This window comes from Geospiza fortis, unplaced genomic scaffold, assembly GCF_000277835.1.
Source record: "Geospiza fortis unplaced genomic scaffold, GeoFor_1.0 scaffold424, whole genome shotgun sequence".
Lineage (NCBI taxonomy): Eukaryota > Metazoa > Chordata > Aves > Passeriformes > Thraupidae > Geospiza > Geospiza fortis.
The window spans coordinates 3,312,417-3,329,473 of NW_005054354.1; the positions used below are offsets into that span (position 1 = coordinate 3,312,417).

Consider the following 17,057-nt stretch of genomic DNA (forward strand, 5'->3'; position numbering starts at 1 on the left):
TCTGGTGCAGGTTCCTGCAGTTCACATTGCGCCTGGGCAGCAAGTCAGTGCTGAGCACCTGCAAAGCGCCCGACCAGCCCGGGGAAGGAGTGCTGCTGCACTACTCCTACGACAACGGCATCACCTGGAAACTGCTGGAGCACTACTCTTATCTCAACTACCATGAGCCAAGGTACGCGCACACATATCACAAAGAGTTATTTGCTGGCAGTTATTCTGGCTGTGGTGATCACTGCAATGTGGAGACTGAGTACGTGCTGCAAGAGAGAATGAAGAGTTTTTATCATACATCTTAAGTTACCACCTTCCTTGAAAATTTTGCAGCTGTTCTAGGCACTTCTCATTTTGTCATTCCATAAAAATGAACACATCAGTTTAATGGCTTTCAAGTCTCAGGTGATACAACAGAACAAGCTGAGGCAGTGCAGGATGAGGGATAGGAGTGTACTTGTGGGAAATAGGGGCATGACTCTTCCCAAGGAAGCAGCCACTTGTAAAGAAAAATTAACATAAATTATTTGTAGCTTTGAAGCCATAGATACCCTCACTACACCATCCTCTGGGATTAGGAGTTTGCAGGCAACCCAGGACAGCTGAGACAGAATCTGATTGTGAGGATCTCTGCAGGATTGGGAAGATCTCTGAGGTCAGCAGGAAAACTCACCTGCTCACACTCTCAAGGCAATTGCATGGCTGTGCCTCTGCCTTGGGCTGGGCTTGGTGCCCTGGGAGAACCTGCTGCTGACTGTGCCTGGGACTTGCACAAATAAAAAAGAAGTTGAACAAAGAGCTCATTTCATCTAACAAGGCCTATGTTTGGTGTCAGATTAGAGAGGAATGCATCTCTTGTATTTAGAGAACGTGTTCCTTACTGATACCTTTGTGACACCATCCACCAAATGTAGTACAGCAATACAAAATCAGGAGTCTCCATGAAGCACCAAAATCCTGGAACAGTCTGGTCTTGATCTGTGCAAGCCCTCTCAACCTGGCAGCAGCCACCTTCACAAGATGCTGCAGCAGAGCCAATAAAAGACAGTTAAAGGAGATGCTCTGCAAAGGGGCCCAGAAGAGGCAGAACTGGCAGTGGCATCACTGGACTCATTCCAGCAGGTCCATTTCCTGCCCATGGATAGCTTTGACCTGGGTATTCCCTGTGTCTTCTTTTCTACCAAGTTCAAGGAAAACATCTTATTCAGCCCCAGGGGTGGGACTGTAAATAGCCTGCAAGTCACTTTAGCTACACATAACTTTCATTATTTATATTTATTGAACTCAGATGAGTGCTTTTTTAAAAACAAAACAAAAACAATTAGGTTTCCACATCTTGTTAATAACACAGTACAAAATTTCAATAAGTGTGATTAAGAATGTTCTAATTGAAAAAAATCCCTTGTAACATTAAAATTATTTCCTGGGAGCTATAACTAATATTTAAAAATGTGAGAGGAGGACTGTATTTGGTAGAAATCCATTGTAGACTTTAATTTCTGAAGTTCTAAATGTTTCCAAAGGAAAGATGCTACAGACTGGAAGACTTAAAAATCTTCTTCAAAGTTTAGTTTGCCTACCTTTGTTATGGTCACATATATTTTTTATATAAAAAATATATGTGCTTCTAATTCTTAGATTCAAAACTACATCTGTAGGAATTATATTTCCCTAAAGGTTTTTAATATATAGAACCATGAAATTTTTATAACAAAAAGGAAAATACATATTCTGGTGACTGATTTTAATCAAGTTTAAAATATAAATGTAATAAATTACACAGATGCCAGAGACTTATTTTTCTTTTTGAGGTTAGGTATGAAACACAATTTCTGTTGTTCTGACAAGGTACAGAGCAAAGTACATTATACACGAGTTAGAGAGATTTTGCCATGGGAGGTGGATGGATGGATGGATGGATGGATGGATGGATGGATGGATGGATGGATGGATGGATGATAGATAGATAGATAGATAGATAGATAGATAGATAGATAGATAGATAGATAATTCAGTCCACTCTGGGTAGATAGAAAAATGACATACCTACAAACCTGAAGCTAATGCTGGCAATAATTATGAACAAAGCTTCACCTTTTTCTATTATGTTGTCGGAAAATATCAGCATTTTCAGTAACATAGATGGACTGCTGCAAAGTTTGGCAATCAGTCTGTATCCACGAATTTAATTAATCTTCAGTCATACAAAAAATAATTACACATTTAATGTTCTGCTGAAAAGGTGCATTTAATCTGCTAACATTTGACAGCTGCATTTTTCTTCTGGGCAGAACAGCAGTGGCTTTTCAATATTAGGTATGCGCATAGCTTGAAAGAATGAGATCAGAGCAAAGGTCTCCCAGCTGGTTTTTAACAAATTTAATGGTGGCTGGTAATGTAAGTAGGAGCACTTTTCTTCTCTGCAGCAGAAAAGTCATTAGGAGGAATCCCGCTCCCTCTCCATCTATCTCCAACAAATCAAAGCCAGACAGGAGAAGTTGTTACAACTGGAGGTGTAGTCAGGTTCTGCATACTAACGTATGTGCCATACGTGGTGGTTTACACCTACATTTTCAAATTGTGTTAGCTTAATCCCCTGGGATGGGGAATTTATTTTAACATGTGTTAAATATTTCAGCATCTGATATGTGTATCAGTGGTGCATGTCATGATTTAGAATTTTCTGTATATTACTGTCTGTGAGAATTAGTGTCCACGTGGGCAAGCTTATGAAAGTTGAGAGTGAAAGGGAAGATAGAGGCATCAGAGGCAGCCACCAGCAGAGAAATGTGCCCTGGATTATGGCAGAGCATTAGCTCACACAAGTGCCAGGTGCTTCACAGAGCCCACTGGATACAGTGCTCCTCCTTACCAGGGTACCAGCTTTCCTCAGGTACACATCCCTGAATCATGGCAGAAAAAAATATGGTTCCTTTTAGCATCAGTAGCAATTTCTTGTCATTTGTGCCTTTAAAAAATTAACCCAAAAGGTGATAAAGTTGCTTTCTATGAGGGAATCCTTGGTAGAAAAGAAGCCAGGGTCTGAAGTCATTCAAACATGTTTATTTGAGTGTAAAGGAAATATATCAACCATAATAAAGTGTGTACTGTTCTGGTCCCATGCCACAGGGACATGACCATGTCACCTTGGGCTGTCCCTCTGCACTTCTCTCTCCAGCCTATGGATGGCAGAAAGCAGCTCCTAGAAAAGCCAGGCAGGACTTTTTGAGTCCTTCCCACCTGTTTAGCCAAGCTATTTGATATTTTCTGGTTAATGGATTAAAGTATTCTTCTTTAAAATAAATGTGACACTAAACAACAGTATTATAAATCTACTCCCTACAAGGATGTTGTAGCAAGTCATTTTTAAGAATGTGGTTTTTGCACTAAGATTGCCACAGGCACAAGACTCTTTCATATGCAGAGAACAAAACATTATAACACGCAGCTCAGAAAGCCTTGAGTATGAAAATAATTTGGTGCTGAAGTATAAAAAGATGCTTTCTATTTACCTGATATTTCATTTTATCCATATTTCCTTTAACAGAGAAAGAAAAATAACAGCTACATGATGAGCTGGCTGAAAACCCTTTAGCCAGCAAGTAATTGTACCCCAATGGAGACAAATGTCCCTGTTGCCAGCCTGTCTCACAGCTGATGTGGCTGCGTGGGGTACCATGGTCTTAAGTGATTTGTGGGGCTTTCAGGAAGGTGTCATTGCTGTGGCAGTTAATGTATACTCCATCCTGCAGTGTATGAAAATTGCTCCTGGAAATCAGATAATACTCTTAATTTTCTTTGCAGTTTTTCAATTCTAGGTGTGTTGACACAGCTGCCATGACAAATCAGGTGACCTTGCATACCAGAAGCACCTGGGACTCACCTCCAGTTGCATCTCTATGCAGCTACAAAAAAGGAGTGTCTGCCAAAAAGGACTACACATAGTCACACTGTCTGACATGATGAACCTTTCCACTTGATTGTGGCAATTTACAGGGGGGGTTCTTCTAGGACAAGAGCACCATTAGAATTATTTCAATGCTATGTGGGGAATGCAGATGTTTACAAGATGCAGATCTTCAGGATAAACCCACTGAGTCTGACAATTCTGGAACTGGAATTCTTAAATACTTGTCAGCTCATCATTCCTATGATGATTTACAAAGCTAATTTACACCTTTAAATTTACAGAGAGGTCCACAATGGAAGCAAAAATTACAAATTTGGTAGAAACTCTTTCTGGTGGCTTTTGCACATGCCTGATTTTCAGTAAATGAACTGATTACCAAGAAAACTTAGAATTCCCCTGTCCCTGTCACTGGTAGCAGCTATACCAGCAGATGCTATGGTGTTTGTGGGTTAAATTTACTTCATGATTTTTAGGGTCAGTAAGGAAAAGTTACCGAAAATACATCCCCATGGAATTATTACAAACAGGATCAACTGGCAATAATGACTTTGTTTTGTTTTCCAGAATAATTTCAGTGGAGCTGCCTGAAGATGCAAGGCAGGTTGGCATTCAGTTCAGGTGGTGGCAGCCATATCACTCTTCTCAAGGCGAAGATGTGTGGGCCATCGATGAAATCATCATGACCTCTGTGCTTTTCAACAGCATCAGCCTGGACTTCACCAACCTGGTTGAAGTCACACAGTCTCTGGGCTTCTACTTGGGAAATGTTCAGCCCTACTGTGGCCATGACTGGACTCTCTGGTGAGAAACATGTATTCTTCTTTCCTGTTCTGCTTTTGTTTTCCTTGTCTGTTCATCCTGCTAAGGATCAAGTGACTGCTGCAAATGCATTTTTCTGGCAGCTATTCAGAGTAATAATGTGTCTTATCCTCAAATTGTGGGCAAAAATACAGTCACTAATCTCATTGCAATTAGCAGTAAGTTTTTCACCTCATTGCACAGATTTATCTTTGATGGGAACATTGAATGTAGCATTCTTTTTCCATGAAATATTTAAAGAATACACTAATAGAAAAAATTCAGAAATGTTTCATAATCTTCACTTCAAATCCAGGCAGGTTAATATGGATATGCAGGTAATGAAATTATAAGTTAAGTTCAGACTCTGAATATTTTGTAAGTGTTGTTCAGATCTGTGTACATAGCCATTATATTGTAATCCAGAAAGCAAAAGGCAGCAGAATATAGTCATTATGCATTTGTAGTTGCTTTTTCTGGTATTACATGCACTTAGTCATCTGCACTGTGATCAGCATCATGACATGTTGCAATTAGGTCTCAAATATGCTGTGTATTTAGAAACAAAAGCAAGAAAATATCACACCCCTCAAAGGAAATAAAGGCAAGAAAGGCAAAAGAAGGGAAAAACAAAACAAAAAAATCATTAGAATTGCATAAAAATATGCTTTTTTAGCTAAAACATTAGCATGCTTCACAAAAAAAAAATCTGGAGCATTTGAATGTAACATTTGGAATTAATACAAGGAAAGCTCAGTTTAATCTGTGTGTTTTGATTAAAACCAAATAACAGTTTCATGCTAGTCTCATCAACCTATAAACCCAGTATAGTTTTAATTGGCATGGATATATTTCTTTGGAGAAAGTACAATCACAGTAATTATAGAAAACCTGAAGAAAATAAAATAATTTTAGCATCCCCATGGACACTCAGAGAAACACTGTTGGAATTTTATTAACAAGTATCTCTGAGCAATCTGATTTGACTTTCTGATCATCTGTCAGACTAAAAGGAGTTGGCTTAGCAGTAGGAACAACACCAAATGTGTCCTAGCACTGATAATGAGGCAGTAGAAGCACCATTAACCACTTTAATAAGGACAAGGAAGGTACTCGCTGCTCATTAAAATGAAACAACATGTTAGGGCTCAAACTGTTTGCATCTTCCTTATCAAAGAGTTGGAATGAAAGCCTTTTAATGACATTGTTTTCCCTCTGTACTTTTAAGACCAGTTTAGCATGGGGAGGAGGGCAGATAAGATAGCAGAGGTTCCTTTCTTTTCCTCCCATGACTCTAAATCAGAACCAAAATAATAAACACTAAGCTAAATTCTCCATCCCATATGGAGATGGACTAGGGTTTGTAGTGCTCAGTCATAGTAGAAACATTGAAGTTTCCATGCATCAAATACAGAATCAAAACCTTCCTCACTATTTATGTCTAAGTATTTTTCATTATCACTGGAAAACATGAACTCTATCCTTCACTGACCTTGCTCCTCTCAAGGGAAATTTTTAAACTTACACAAAGTCTGTACAAATGGTTGCTAGTTAAATTAATTATTGTTGGGTTTTCCCAGCTGTGAGTCCATTTGGTTCTCATTTTCTAACTCATGAGTTTCTAACTCACAAGCAGATCTTGCAGTAGCACTGACACCATCCTCTTGAGAACAGTCTGACAACAGCTTTTTCATTAGTGCAACTATGGGAAATACACTATCAATCATTTTACTGGGTGGCATCCCCAGGCCCATTTTCACAGAATTGCTTTTAATCATCTATTAGGCCTCCATTTCTGCCTTAGAACCTGTAAACATGAAACATTTATCCTTAAAATTGGAAAAAACTGAGAAGGGAGATTTTTAAAATTTTTACTGAGAGGCAGGTTGTTCTTTTCCATATCTGGCTTCATTAAAAAAAAAATTGGTTCTTGATAAACATGTTTTGATCAAAGGTGATTCTTGAGTATTTTCATGGTTTGTGTCTGAACAGTCATTTTATTTGATAGTCATCATCATCATTTGGTTTCAGAACAGATCCTTTATTACATCAAGTGTATTCGTTGTACTGAAAGGACTCTGGAACACTTTAAAGTGAAGTGTTTGATGATGTACATTAATTCATTGCTTCTCCAAAGTGCTCATAGGCAAAATTTTGAACCAAATGTCTCTGGAGTATTGTAGGCTATATGCAGTGACTTGTTGCAATTCATTTAAATATTGATAAGGATATATATATACATATATATAGCGCTTTAGAGATATTTATTTAAATATATATGTATATATGTATTCATCTGGACACAAATAAAATAGCTTTATATAAATAAACAGTCTTCAGTCAGATTACAGCATTATGATTTAACTCAGTGTAGCAAACAATAGAGTGTCCCACCTCCCCTGGAGAAGCCTAGAAGAAGACTGTAAACCTGTCTTATCATGAGCTATGTTTATGGAGCAGTATCATACAGTGGTCCTACATCAGCTTGGTAGTTTACCAGTGTCTTAAATGTTCTGCTGTGTACAGTAATTGTTACTCTGTAACATGCAGAAAGTTTCTTTCAGGTAATTGACTTAATTATATTAATGATGTTAATACATTTAGGAATTATTTAGCAAAGCAGGTATGATGTGATGCAGAAAGGCCAAGCATCCCTGCTTTTGATGGGAGCAAAGCTGTGTCTGGTGTGAACGTTGGGCCGCCGTGTCAATATTTTCACTCAACACAGATTTACAAAGCAAGCTGCATCCATGTGGCTTTTCAGTATTCCTAAAAGTACCAGCCTTGAAAAGATGGTAACTCTGGGGATCTCAGAGCAGTTTGGAGCAATGCAGGTTGGCTGACATTGACTGTGATACCATTCCCAGAAGTACCAATTAGCTGGCAGTGCTTGGAGGGAGAGTGATTGTTCTGAGGGCACCTATGGGTATTGTTCCTGTGCCTCTGCAGGTCTAATTATACACGTGCCAGAAACCCACTCACAGCAACAAATTTATACAAAAATGAGGCCTCTGCATTCTCATTTCTGAAGATTTTTTAGTTAATTATTGTGACGCCAGGGACATTACTTCATCTTTTACAAATTCTGGAAAGGTATTCCAGCTGTGTGGCTCCCAGAACAAAGAAAACATTTGGTATTCCAGCAAAAGAGCATACCCCTAACCACATACATGAGAGATCTGGAGAGCAAAGAAGGGACAAGGTGGAGCCCACAACTTTAATGCTACTTGTGTTCACCTGGAGGCAAAACATGGATGATAAAGGACTTTGTGTACCTGTAATGTGATTTCCTTCTGTCAAAAGAGCTTCTTATAGAGCACCACATATTGTCTGCATCTCTACACTATCTTCCTTTTCCACATTTCTTTAATATGCATTTTAAAGAGCTGGTTTGACTTTTTAACTTACTTAATATACTTACTTAATATATTGTGTACAATATCCAGTGGCTAAGCTATTAAATTAAAATTAATACTAAATTAAAAATATTTTAATCATTACCTGAATGCCACCAGAAAGAAAATATTAGACTTTAAGACTTCTTTTTTTCTCATTTTATTTAGTAGCATTGAATAAAGGGAATTTTTGTGAAGACAAGAGCAAAATGTTACATTTAATTCTTTGCCCTTTTATTTCACTGGAAATCCTTTACTTGTCTTCTATTACTTTGGGAAGACAGCTTCTGGGAAGATGTTTCATCAAATTGTTGAGTTTCAACTCCTTTATTCTGTTCAGATAAGCTTTAGGTAACTGTGGTGTCCTGCTATGCCCAGGTTTTTGTGTGCAGTGCCAAATCCTCTTCCAAAGCAGCGCTACACATGACTTTCTGCTGATTACACTGTGCATGTTTGACTGATACCTGCAGAGCCTGGTTGTATTGGCACAGATTTCCCAACAGGTCTTCAGCCTGTGTCAGATCAAATCAGCTTTAGCTTTTAAATTTGAGGATTTTTGTCATTTTATTAAATAAAAGATAAAATATAGAAGAAAAATAAATTCAGGCATTAACCAGACAAGTTCTTCTGAGATGCATTCTGATCTAACCACAAAGCCACAAACCATAGGGAGCTGCACTGCTGATGAGTGCACATTACATCCTCTTCTTAACTTAAGATAATCCTTCCTATTGAGAAGAAAATCACTGACAACACCAGCTGAAAGGGCAAACAGTTCAGATACAAAGGGCAAACAGTTCAGATACAAAGGGCAAACAGTTCAGTTTTCCAAGATAAGTTACTGTCTTCCAGTCCAGTTGTTCATGACAGTGCCCTTGTGCCCTGGCAGTGAAGGGAGTGTCTGCCCACAGTCACTCTGGGCTGCTGAGTGACAAGACAAAGTGAAAAATTCATATAAAGTCATGACCTCGATCATCTTTAGGAAATCAAGTCACAGAAGTAAGGCCAGAGAGTAGAAAGCAGACAGGATCTTAACTTATGCCAAGTAACAGAAATTTAATAATCACAAAACTAATGCCACCTTTCATTAATTTCTTCTAAAGCTTTAAGGTAGGATGCTGACATTTATGGCATAAGTGCTCTCTCTGGAAAGGACTCTGTAGAAAACAATGTAGGTCAGTGAATTAATTCAAAAGAGTCCTAAGTGACACTGACTTGTATTCCTTGTCCTCACACTCACTTTGCCATGACCTTGAATTTTACAGGAGTAGAAGCTAATATGTTCTGTATTGTATTTAAAGATTATGACTTCTTATGTAAGATAATAAACTATAGCTTATTCAATCATAAGAGCAACCTTGAACTAGATTATTCTCTTCATCACCCCTGTACTGAATGTAGCTTTTTCTTTTCCATGATGATTTGCAGTGATTTTCTTTAAAAAGAGCCAATCCCTTTTCTAAATTGTTCACATTTAAGAATAGTCTTAGAAAATATTGAAGCTGAAAGGACTACAGTATTTCTGAAGACACTAAATAAGCATCTCAAACTAAGCAGAGGGAGGCATTTTTCATTTATCTGAACTTCCATTAAATACTCTGTTTTGATGCCTAGTGAGCAAGATTCAATGTTTAAGTTGTTATTACTTCCTTCTTATGCTTCTGTTGTATTTTGAATTGGTTGTTTCCTTTTTCTTTTGAATAGTGCATAGAAGAAAAACCTGCATTTGAAGTGAAATATCTTGGAATTTCAGACTATGAATTGTATTAGTATATATATGATAACTGGGTACCTTGCAAAATATTTGTGTAACATTACTATTGTTCTCCAATGCACTGGAAAATATAACTCCTATATCAGTACACTCTATGGAAAAGAAGCTGAGAATACAAGAATAATTCTGAAAAACAGTCAAGTGAATGAATTGCAGACGTCAGTGAATGAATTGCGTATAGGAAAATCAATGAAGTTAACAGTGTATGTAATAAGAGTATTCTAAACTAGATTCAGAATATCTTAACTGTCCAATATTAGAATGAAATTACAGTTCTGATTGTGGCATGACCTTAGGCAATGGACACCCAGGGGAATGGACTTTATGTTGTTTTTTCCTTATGTTGCCCTTTGCTAGATCCTAACTTGATCCTTAATACAAAAAGCATAGAGTAAGAACTAACAGAATAATTCAGTATTTCACATTCTGGGATACATCAAGACCTTCCTGGTAATTTGCAGAAGTACCAGCAGAAAGATTCTTCTGTGCGTGGTCTCATCCCACATGCCAGTCTACAGAATAAAGAAGCAGAACTGTATTTAACCCAGAGCCATAATGTTCTTTTTTGAAAGATTTTGGGGATCCATCCTGATTCTTTCCTTGCATCTCTCAGTTTTACAGGAGATTCAAAGCTGGCCTCTAGCATGCGCTACGTGGAGACCCAGTCCATGCAGATTGGAGCTTCCTATATGATACAGTTCAACCTGGTGATGGGCTGTGGTCAGGCCTTTACCCCTCACATGGACAACCAGGTGAAACTGGAGTACTCCACCAACCATGGCCTCACATGGCATCTTGTTCAAGAGGTGAGGCTGGCAGCGAGGATGTTTGTCTTCCATAAACTTTGCTTTATACAAAGATATCTGAAAGATACTTTTGGCATTGAACAAAGAAAGAGGTTTTCCTTTTTCACCTTTCAATAAGGAAATTCTCTGTTGTAATCAGTCAAAATTACTAATAGAGGTATTGAGACTGTTCCTCATAATATTTGGAAGAAAGGTGTCTGAAAGCCTGAAACAAAATAGTGACAGAAATGGACAAAGGCTGAGAAAAAAATTGGGCCACAGTTAGAGCTACAGGGTAATGGCTGAGATCTTTCCTGTGCTATTGCTTTGTTTTTCTAAGCAAAATGCATCTACTGTTTCCTGGAATTTAAATGGATAGACATTCTTTCTGCCCTTGTGCACAGCCATTTGGTAAATGGAAGCGCATTCCTTCAGGGGATTGTAATGCAGAGCCTTTCATCTCCCAGCCCGGTTCAGGCACAGTCCAGGCTGGAGTGACCGACCCTGTTTCCCCACTGCTGCAAGTGCAAACAGCAGCCTTGGCTGCTCTTCCCCGGGTGGCTCAGTGCTGCCTCAGCACAAATGTGAGCAGCACGTAGGTCATGCTCTTGTTTTCCCTCTCAGATCAAAAGCTGGACTTTCCCTGGACTCAGGGTGAACTAACCAAGGTCCTTTGGCTGCCTCTGAGCAGGTTCAGAGGGTGTCAGGGAACTTGTCCTACTGCCTTTCCACTGCCTGCTCTGCAGGCTCACCAAAGAATTTGTATGTCAAGTTCCAGACTTCTATGAGCAATACAAGCTTTGCCCGGTTACCCTTGCCATGTTGTGTTTTGCCACATTTACTTTGGTGGGCATAATAAAGAAATGGCAATAAATGAATTTTTAAACTTTGAAAATCCAAATAATGATTTCTTATCTTAAACAGAATCCAGACAAAAGCTATAAATCATATATTTCAAACCCTGTTCATGTCGTTTATACCTAGCAAGCATCATCATCTTGGTGTCCAAGAATAGTTCCAAGCAGTGAGTGTTTGGGGTTTGTGCTTGGCATCCATGGAAGATAAGTTAGCTTCAGATTTTAGTGCTCCTTTCCTTGCTCAGTGGAGCTAGTTCAGAGAGAACATGCAGCCAAATCATTTTTCTCACACCACCCATGTTGCTGTGATAAAAGAGTATTTGTAGTATATTTCAAGGACATAACCTGGCAAATAAACAAAACACTAATTAATTAAAATGTTTGAAAATTTTGTTTGCTTTGCGATCACTGATCTTTATTAGATCCCATTTTCTATAATCTTTTAGGGGAGATGAATCAAGAAAAAATGTTTGAAAATTGCTGGAAAGGAAACTAAGCCTTTAAAAAATCTACTAAAAAAACCAAACAAAATAAGGTCTCAGATCTTCATTTAATACTCTAAGATATTTGAGCAAAATATTTCTCTGTAAAATAATATATTCTGCCCTTCTTCATATTTAAGACATAACTATTGCTGTATAATTTAACTATATAAATATTCTTAATTGCCATAACTTCTGTAGAGGGTAACTGCTTTATTATTAGTTTTACAACAGTCAGAGTAGGCTACTTGCTTGAGCAGGTGTCTGTTCTCCTGCCTGATACCCTTCATGGGGGTGAGCACAGCAGTGTCCAGTGAAATACTCTTGGGCACGTGGGGATGGTCAGGAGATGCTGTTCTGTGGCAGAAGGGGAAGGAGGGACTCTGAGCTGGTAGCTAGAAGAGGATCATGTAGGTTGGTAACTTCCAAGCACTTTATTAATACCTCATAGGCCAATTTTTTGGGTACTGTTCCGGCAAAAAGGAAATACATTAATGGAATATTGCAAAAAGTGAAAACATTGGAAGGGCAGAGCTGGGATAATGGACTTCATTTATATTTAATATTAAAAAGATGCAATCATTTAAATGATCATATTTTCTGAATTTTAAAAAAATAGACTTTTGGAAACAGACCTCAACAGGAATCTGAGTTAAATGCAGAAATAGTCCTAGTGGCAGGAGGGAAGAATTTACAGCACTTGCTGTAGGTGTCAAAGCTGCAGAGCTTGGGAAGGGCCCAAGGACACTGCTTCAGTAGGCTGTGGTTGGGCCCTCTGGTGTGGCTCTGTCTGCTCCTACTGCTGCTCCCCACTGCAGATGGAGGGCATGGGGCCAGTCAGCATGCCCAGGGAAAGCTTCACAAGTAGGTCTCTAAAATTATTTATGATAGTCTGGAGGTCACTTTCACAGTGACCTTGTATCCTTGCTTCATAGTCCACGGTGGATGCCGGAGTGAAGATAGTAAAACCAGAGAGATAGACATTCCTCATGGAGGAAAGCAAAACATTGCCAGTCATGAATGCTGAACTCTTTAAATAGATTCATATGGCTTTCTTCCATCCTCAATTGTACTACAAGTTTTCTGACAAATTTCTCCACTTCATGCCACGATTTCTCTCTTCTGGGTCTTTCACTCCAACATCTGGACCCAGAAAAGCTCCTGGTTCTGTGACTGTTTGACCCTTGTTTCTGTTCCCAATTATTCCTCAACATTAAATCTAGTTTTGAAATGTTTTATTTTAAGGAATGCCTTCCCAGTATGCCAAGCTGTCAGGAGTTTACATCAGCAAGTATTTACCACTCCAGCGAATTCACTCAGTGGAGGAGAATCACTGTTCTTTTACCACAGAAGACTTGGTAAGAATTTAGTTCCTATCTTTAAACATTTTTTTGTGGGGGGGAAGGGCGGGGGGGGGTGTTGTGCAGACAATTTGTCACATCAATTGCTGTGACAAATCTCAAGTCATCTGCAGGTCATACTCAAGCCAATAGGTAGAGTGCCAGGGCTGACCCAGCCTCAGGTATTTCCCACAAAATGCATTCCTTACATAATTAGAGAATAAAAGTTGGTGAAGTCAACAGAAACTATTGTTCAGGATTGTTTTTAATACATACTCTGACTCTCCTAATAAAGTCCAGACTTTTCAAAAATAGTGGCACTTGTCTACAAATGCCCTATTGGAGGAAGGCTTTATTTGGATTGTTAATTTTTATTTTGCACATTCCTTATTGTTTACATCTTCAGACCAAAGCCCTGTATAAACAATAACTAATGATTCATTTCTGGGAATTTTTTAACTCTTGTTTCTTTTTATAGCATGTCTTAAAAAATAACATTCTCTCATGCAAAAAAAAAAGAGAAACAAAAATTATCAGAAAGCCTATTCATCTTGTTGTAATCAAACTTGATTTGCCTCCCCTAAAATTTTTTAATCGCTAAATTGTCTCTTTCATTGTTTATTTTTAAATCTTTATTACACCATACAAATAAAAATGTTGTCATAAATCCCAATAATCTTCAGGGCATCCTTCATTTGAGAATTTAATCATTGCAATTAGAGTTACATTTTGATTATGTTTGACCTGAATCCATCATAGCAATTGCAATGAGAGCTTGCTCAGATTAAGTCATCATTGTATTTCCCCATCCGTCATCATTATTTTTTTTGCACTCTGCATGGCCTCAGCTCAGCCTGTTTCCATCAATCACACCACAATGATACCTTCTTTCAACACACTGGCCCTTTTTGCTGTACAGCCAATATTCAGGATTTCCTATTTCTAGGCAAAACATCAAAGGCAAATATTGAATCCTTAGAACATATCATATCAGATAATACCAAATGGTGCAAGTAAGTCTACAAATAACTGCTTTATAGTTAGATCATAATGTACTAAATCTTACATGTAATTTTGTGCCACCATACACAAAATCTGTGGTTCACGTAGGCATTTAGGAGTTTAAAAAGCATCTACAGTTTTTTGGGTTATAGTCCAAAGTAGGCTGTTATTCCTAATTTATAAAATATATAATGTATATTCAAGTTATTATACACTGTGTATTTGATGATGATACCAATGCTGTAGCCCTCTTTTTCTTTAGGATCTACTAATTTTTCTCAGCATATGAGGTGACAGAAGCATATAACTCTATTTTAATTTAGGAGACTGTGGGGAGAAATTATGATGAAGTAATAGCAGGTTCCTGTTCTATGCTGTGCACAAATGATAAATATTTCACACTCTGTCTTGTATCTGAAGGGATTCCCGTCTGTTAGCAGAGTTTTGTTTGTAATTAAGGTACAAATTACCACTGAAAATTTCTTTGCTCTTCATAGAAGCCATTTTCTGAGTTGTGCTGTGCTATGGTGTTATCAGGGTGAAGAGGAAGGGTGGCTGCTTGTTCCCCATCAAATGCAATCCAGCACACCACACGTGTCTCTCTCTAACATTCCCTTCCAATGGCAAAGAGTAGGTTAAGGGCTCAACAATTCCTTTGGGTTGAGCTTGGGAGGGGATTTTTTACAGGTTTTTAGAGCAGGCTTGTGAGCAGAGAGCAAGTTTCTGCCTTTCCAAAACCTGGGCATTATTGGTGACAATTTGATGTGCAGCTCTCCACTGCCAGCCCAGCCACACAGAGAGCATTGTACCCGGTGGCTGGTAGTGCAGGGCTCCTCTTTGGGGCGCCCTCCCTCCTGCTCCTATCCCCTCCCCACCTGCACCCACCCCACAGAGGCAAAACCTTGGCGATGGAAGAACAGTGCAGAGGCAGAGCCAGGTGTTCTGCCTTCCCAAACCTGGGGTGAGTGAGGGGGAGACATCTCTGGAGCTTCCATTTCACCCACACAAGGCAAAGGCTGCCACACACCCAGCCTGCCCTGTGCTTACTGCACAGGGAAACCAACCACCTAAAAGAGGTCTCAGGAATGTCTCATTAGCCTTGTTCTGGCCCTTGCTGGCCTCAGCATGCCCTCACACCCCTGCACAGCCCTGCTGTGATTGCTGGAGCTTTTATCCCTGGATGCACAGCTCCCAGCTGAGCGTTTGCACCTTGGGCATGTGGGAAGTGTCAGGCTGTGGCACTGTGCTCATGCAGCTGGAAAATTGTTCAGAACAGCACCTATTTCTCTTGTAAAACTTTCTGGGTGTGCTGGTATTTCTGCAGATCTGTAGATGTTCTGCATCCAGCAAGCATGAGTTTACAAGGTCCCCATGTTATGTGAGATTTTGGTTTAGGAAACCTGCTGCAAGAATGAGACTTGAATTGAAGAAATTAAATGTAAGCACCTGCTTGCTGAAATTGTATTGTACTTGAACTGAACATTTCTAACGCTGATGAAAATTAATTTCAGTTTTATGCAAGGCATTTACATATGAACAGGCTTTAATGAGATACAAGCATCTGTCAGTTGCTGACTTCATAAACAAATCAACACCTAATGACTGAATGAGACCTTCAGGATAATTGGCTAAATGTAATTATGGTAACTCAGAAGGTAGCAAATATAATTTTACCAGCCACAAATTTGCATTAAATCATTAAGGCTTTTAATATCAGGAGAGAAGGCAGTGATTTTATTTTAATTCACATATCAGAAAAATTTTATAACAGAACATCATTTCACTGGCAGTACTTCTGGGACATGATTTCCTTGTGCTTATGTAAAATATCACACAACAAAAATGACATTTATTTGACATCAACCTGAGTTAGATATAATGTCATTAGAGAGCCAAATTGCTTTCTAGGAGCATTTAAAAAAATGGAGAAACTATGAGGAACTAGGGAAGTTCATTTTGCTTGTAAGAAATGCTTTCATAGCTCCTCAGTGCTGCACCTCCCGTTTCAATAGATGCCCAAACAGTGACGGTCCAGAAAAGCAATGTTTTATCACTGAGGATGCAGCTGACGCTCATCTCCTTATTCTCTTTTCTTAATTAACATAGCTTTTTTAAATGGTTGATTACCATTTTTAACAGCATAATCCTCTTAAGCTGTTGTTACCTTGAGATGCAGAGCAGCCTTGGAAAGCTTTCAAAAGCAGCGAGCAGGACGGGTTTTTCAGCAGCATTGCTTTTGCAATTGTCACTTCAGCCTAACATGCATTATCCCTCGCCCAGGGAGGACTCTGAATCCATAGAGCTGTCCCTGCCCACAGCCCTGTGACAGTGGCTTTGCTTCCCCCAGGACCCCTGGCAGAGGCTGGGGGGGAAGGGGAGGGCAGCCCCTTGCCCCTTGCCCTTGGGGCAGCGGGATTCCCATGGTGGCAAAGTTGTCCCCAGGGGAGAGCTGTCTGTCTGCAGATAAAAATAACTCCTCCTGGCTGGCATGTGGCTCCCTGGGGACTGTCCCCAGCCCCCAGCTGCTGCACATGCCTCCATTTGGGCAACATGTTCATCTCCAGGCGGTAATGAGCCTCCTCCCTTCTTCCCCTCCCTTCAAATGAGAAATAATCACTTCATTGGGCTGGGGCAACTTCTAAGTAACAAGTGGAGCTGAGTGCATCCTCAGCTTGATGTGCAGCCAACATCTGGAACCCGAGGGGGCAGATGGAGCTCTGCAC

The 17,057-nt window shown here is 39.3% G+C and overlaps 1 protein-coding gene across 1 annotated transcript in view; it reads left to right on the plus strand.

Annotated features, from left to right (window-relative positions):
* RELN (reelin) overlaps nucleotides 1-17,057 on the plus strand; it is a 240,218-nt gene that overhangs the window by 139,582 nt on the left and 83,579 nt on the right. The window contains exons 19-22 of the mRNA XM_005423559.1: nucleotides 11-172; nucleotides 4,466-4,702; nucleotides 10,482-10,674; nucleotides 13,238-13,350. Of these exons, the coding sequence (XP_005423616.1) occupies nucleotides 11-172; nucleotides 4,466-4,702; nucleotides 10,482-10,674; nucleotides 13,238-13,350 (705 nt within the window). The remainder of the gene's footprint in view (nucleotides 1-10; nucleotides 173-4,465; nucleotides 4,703-10,481; nucleotides 10,675-13,237; nucleotides 13,351-17,057) is intronic.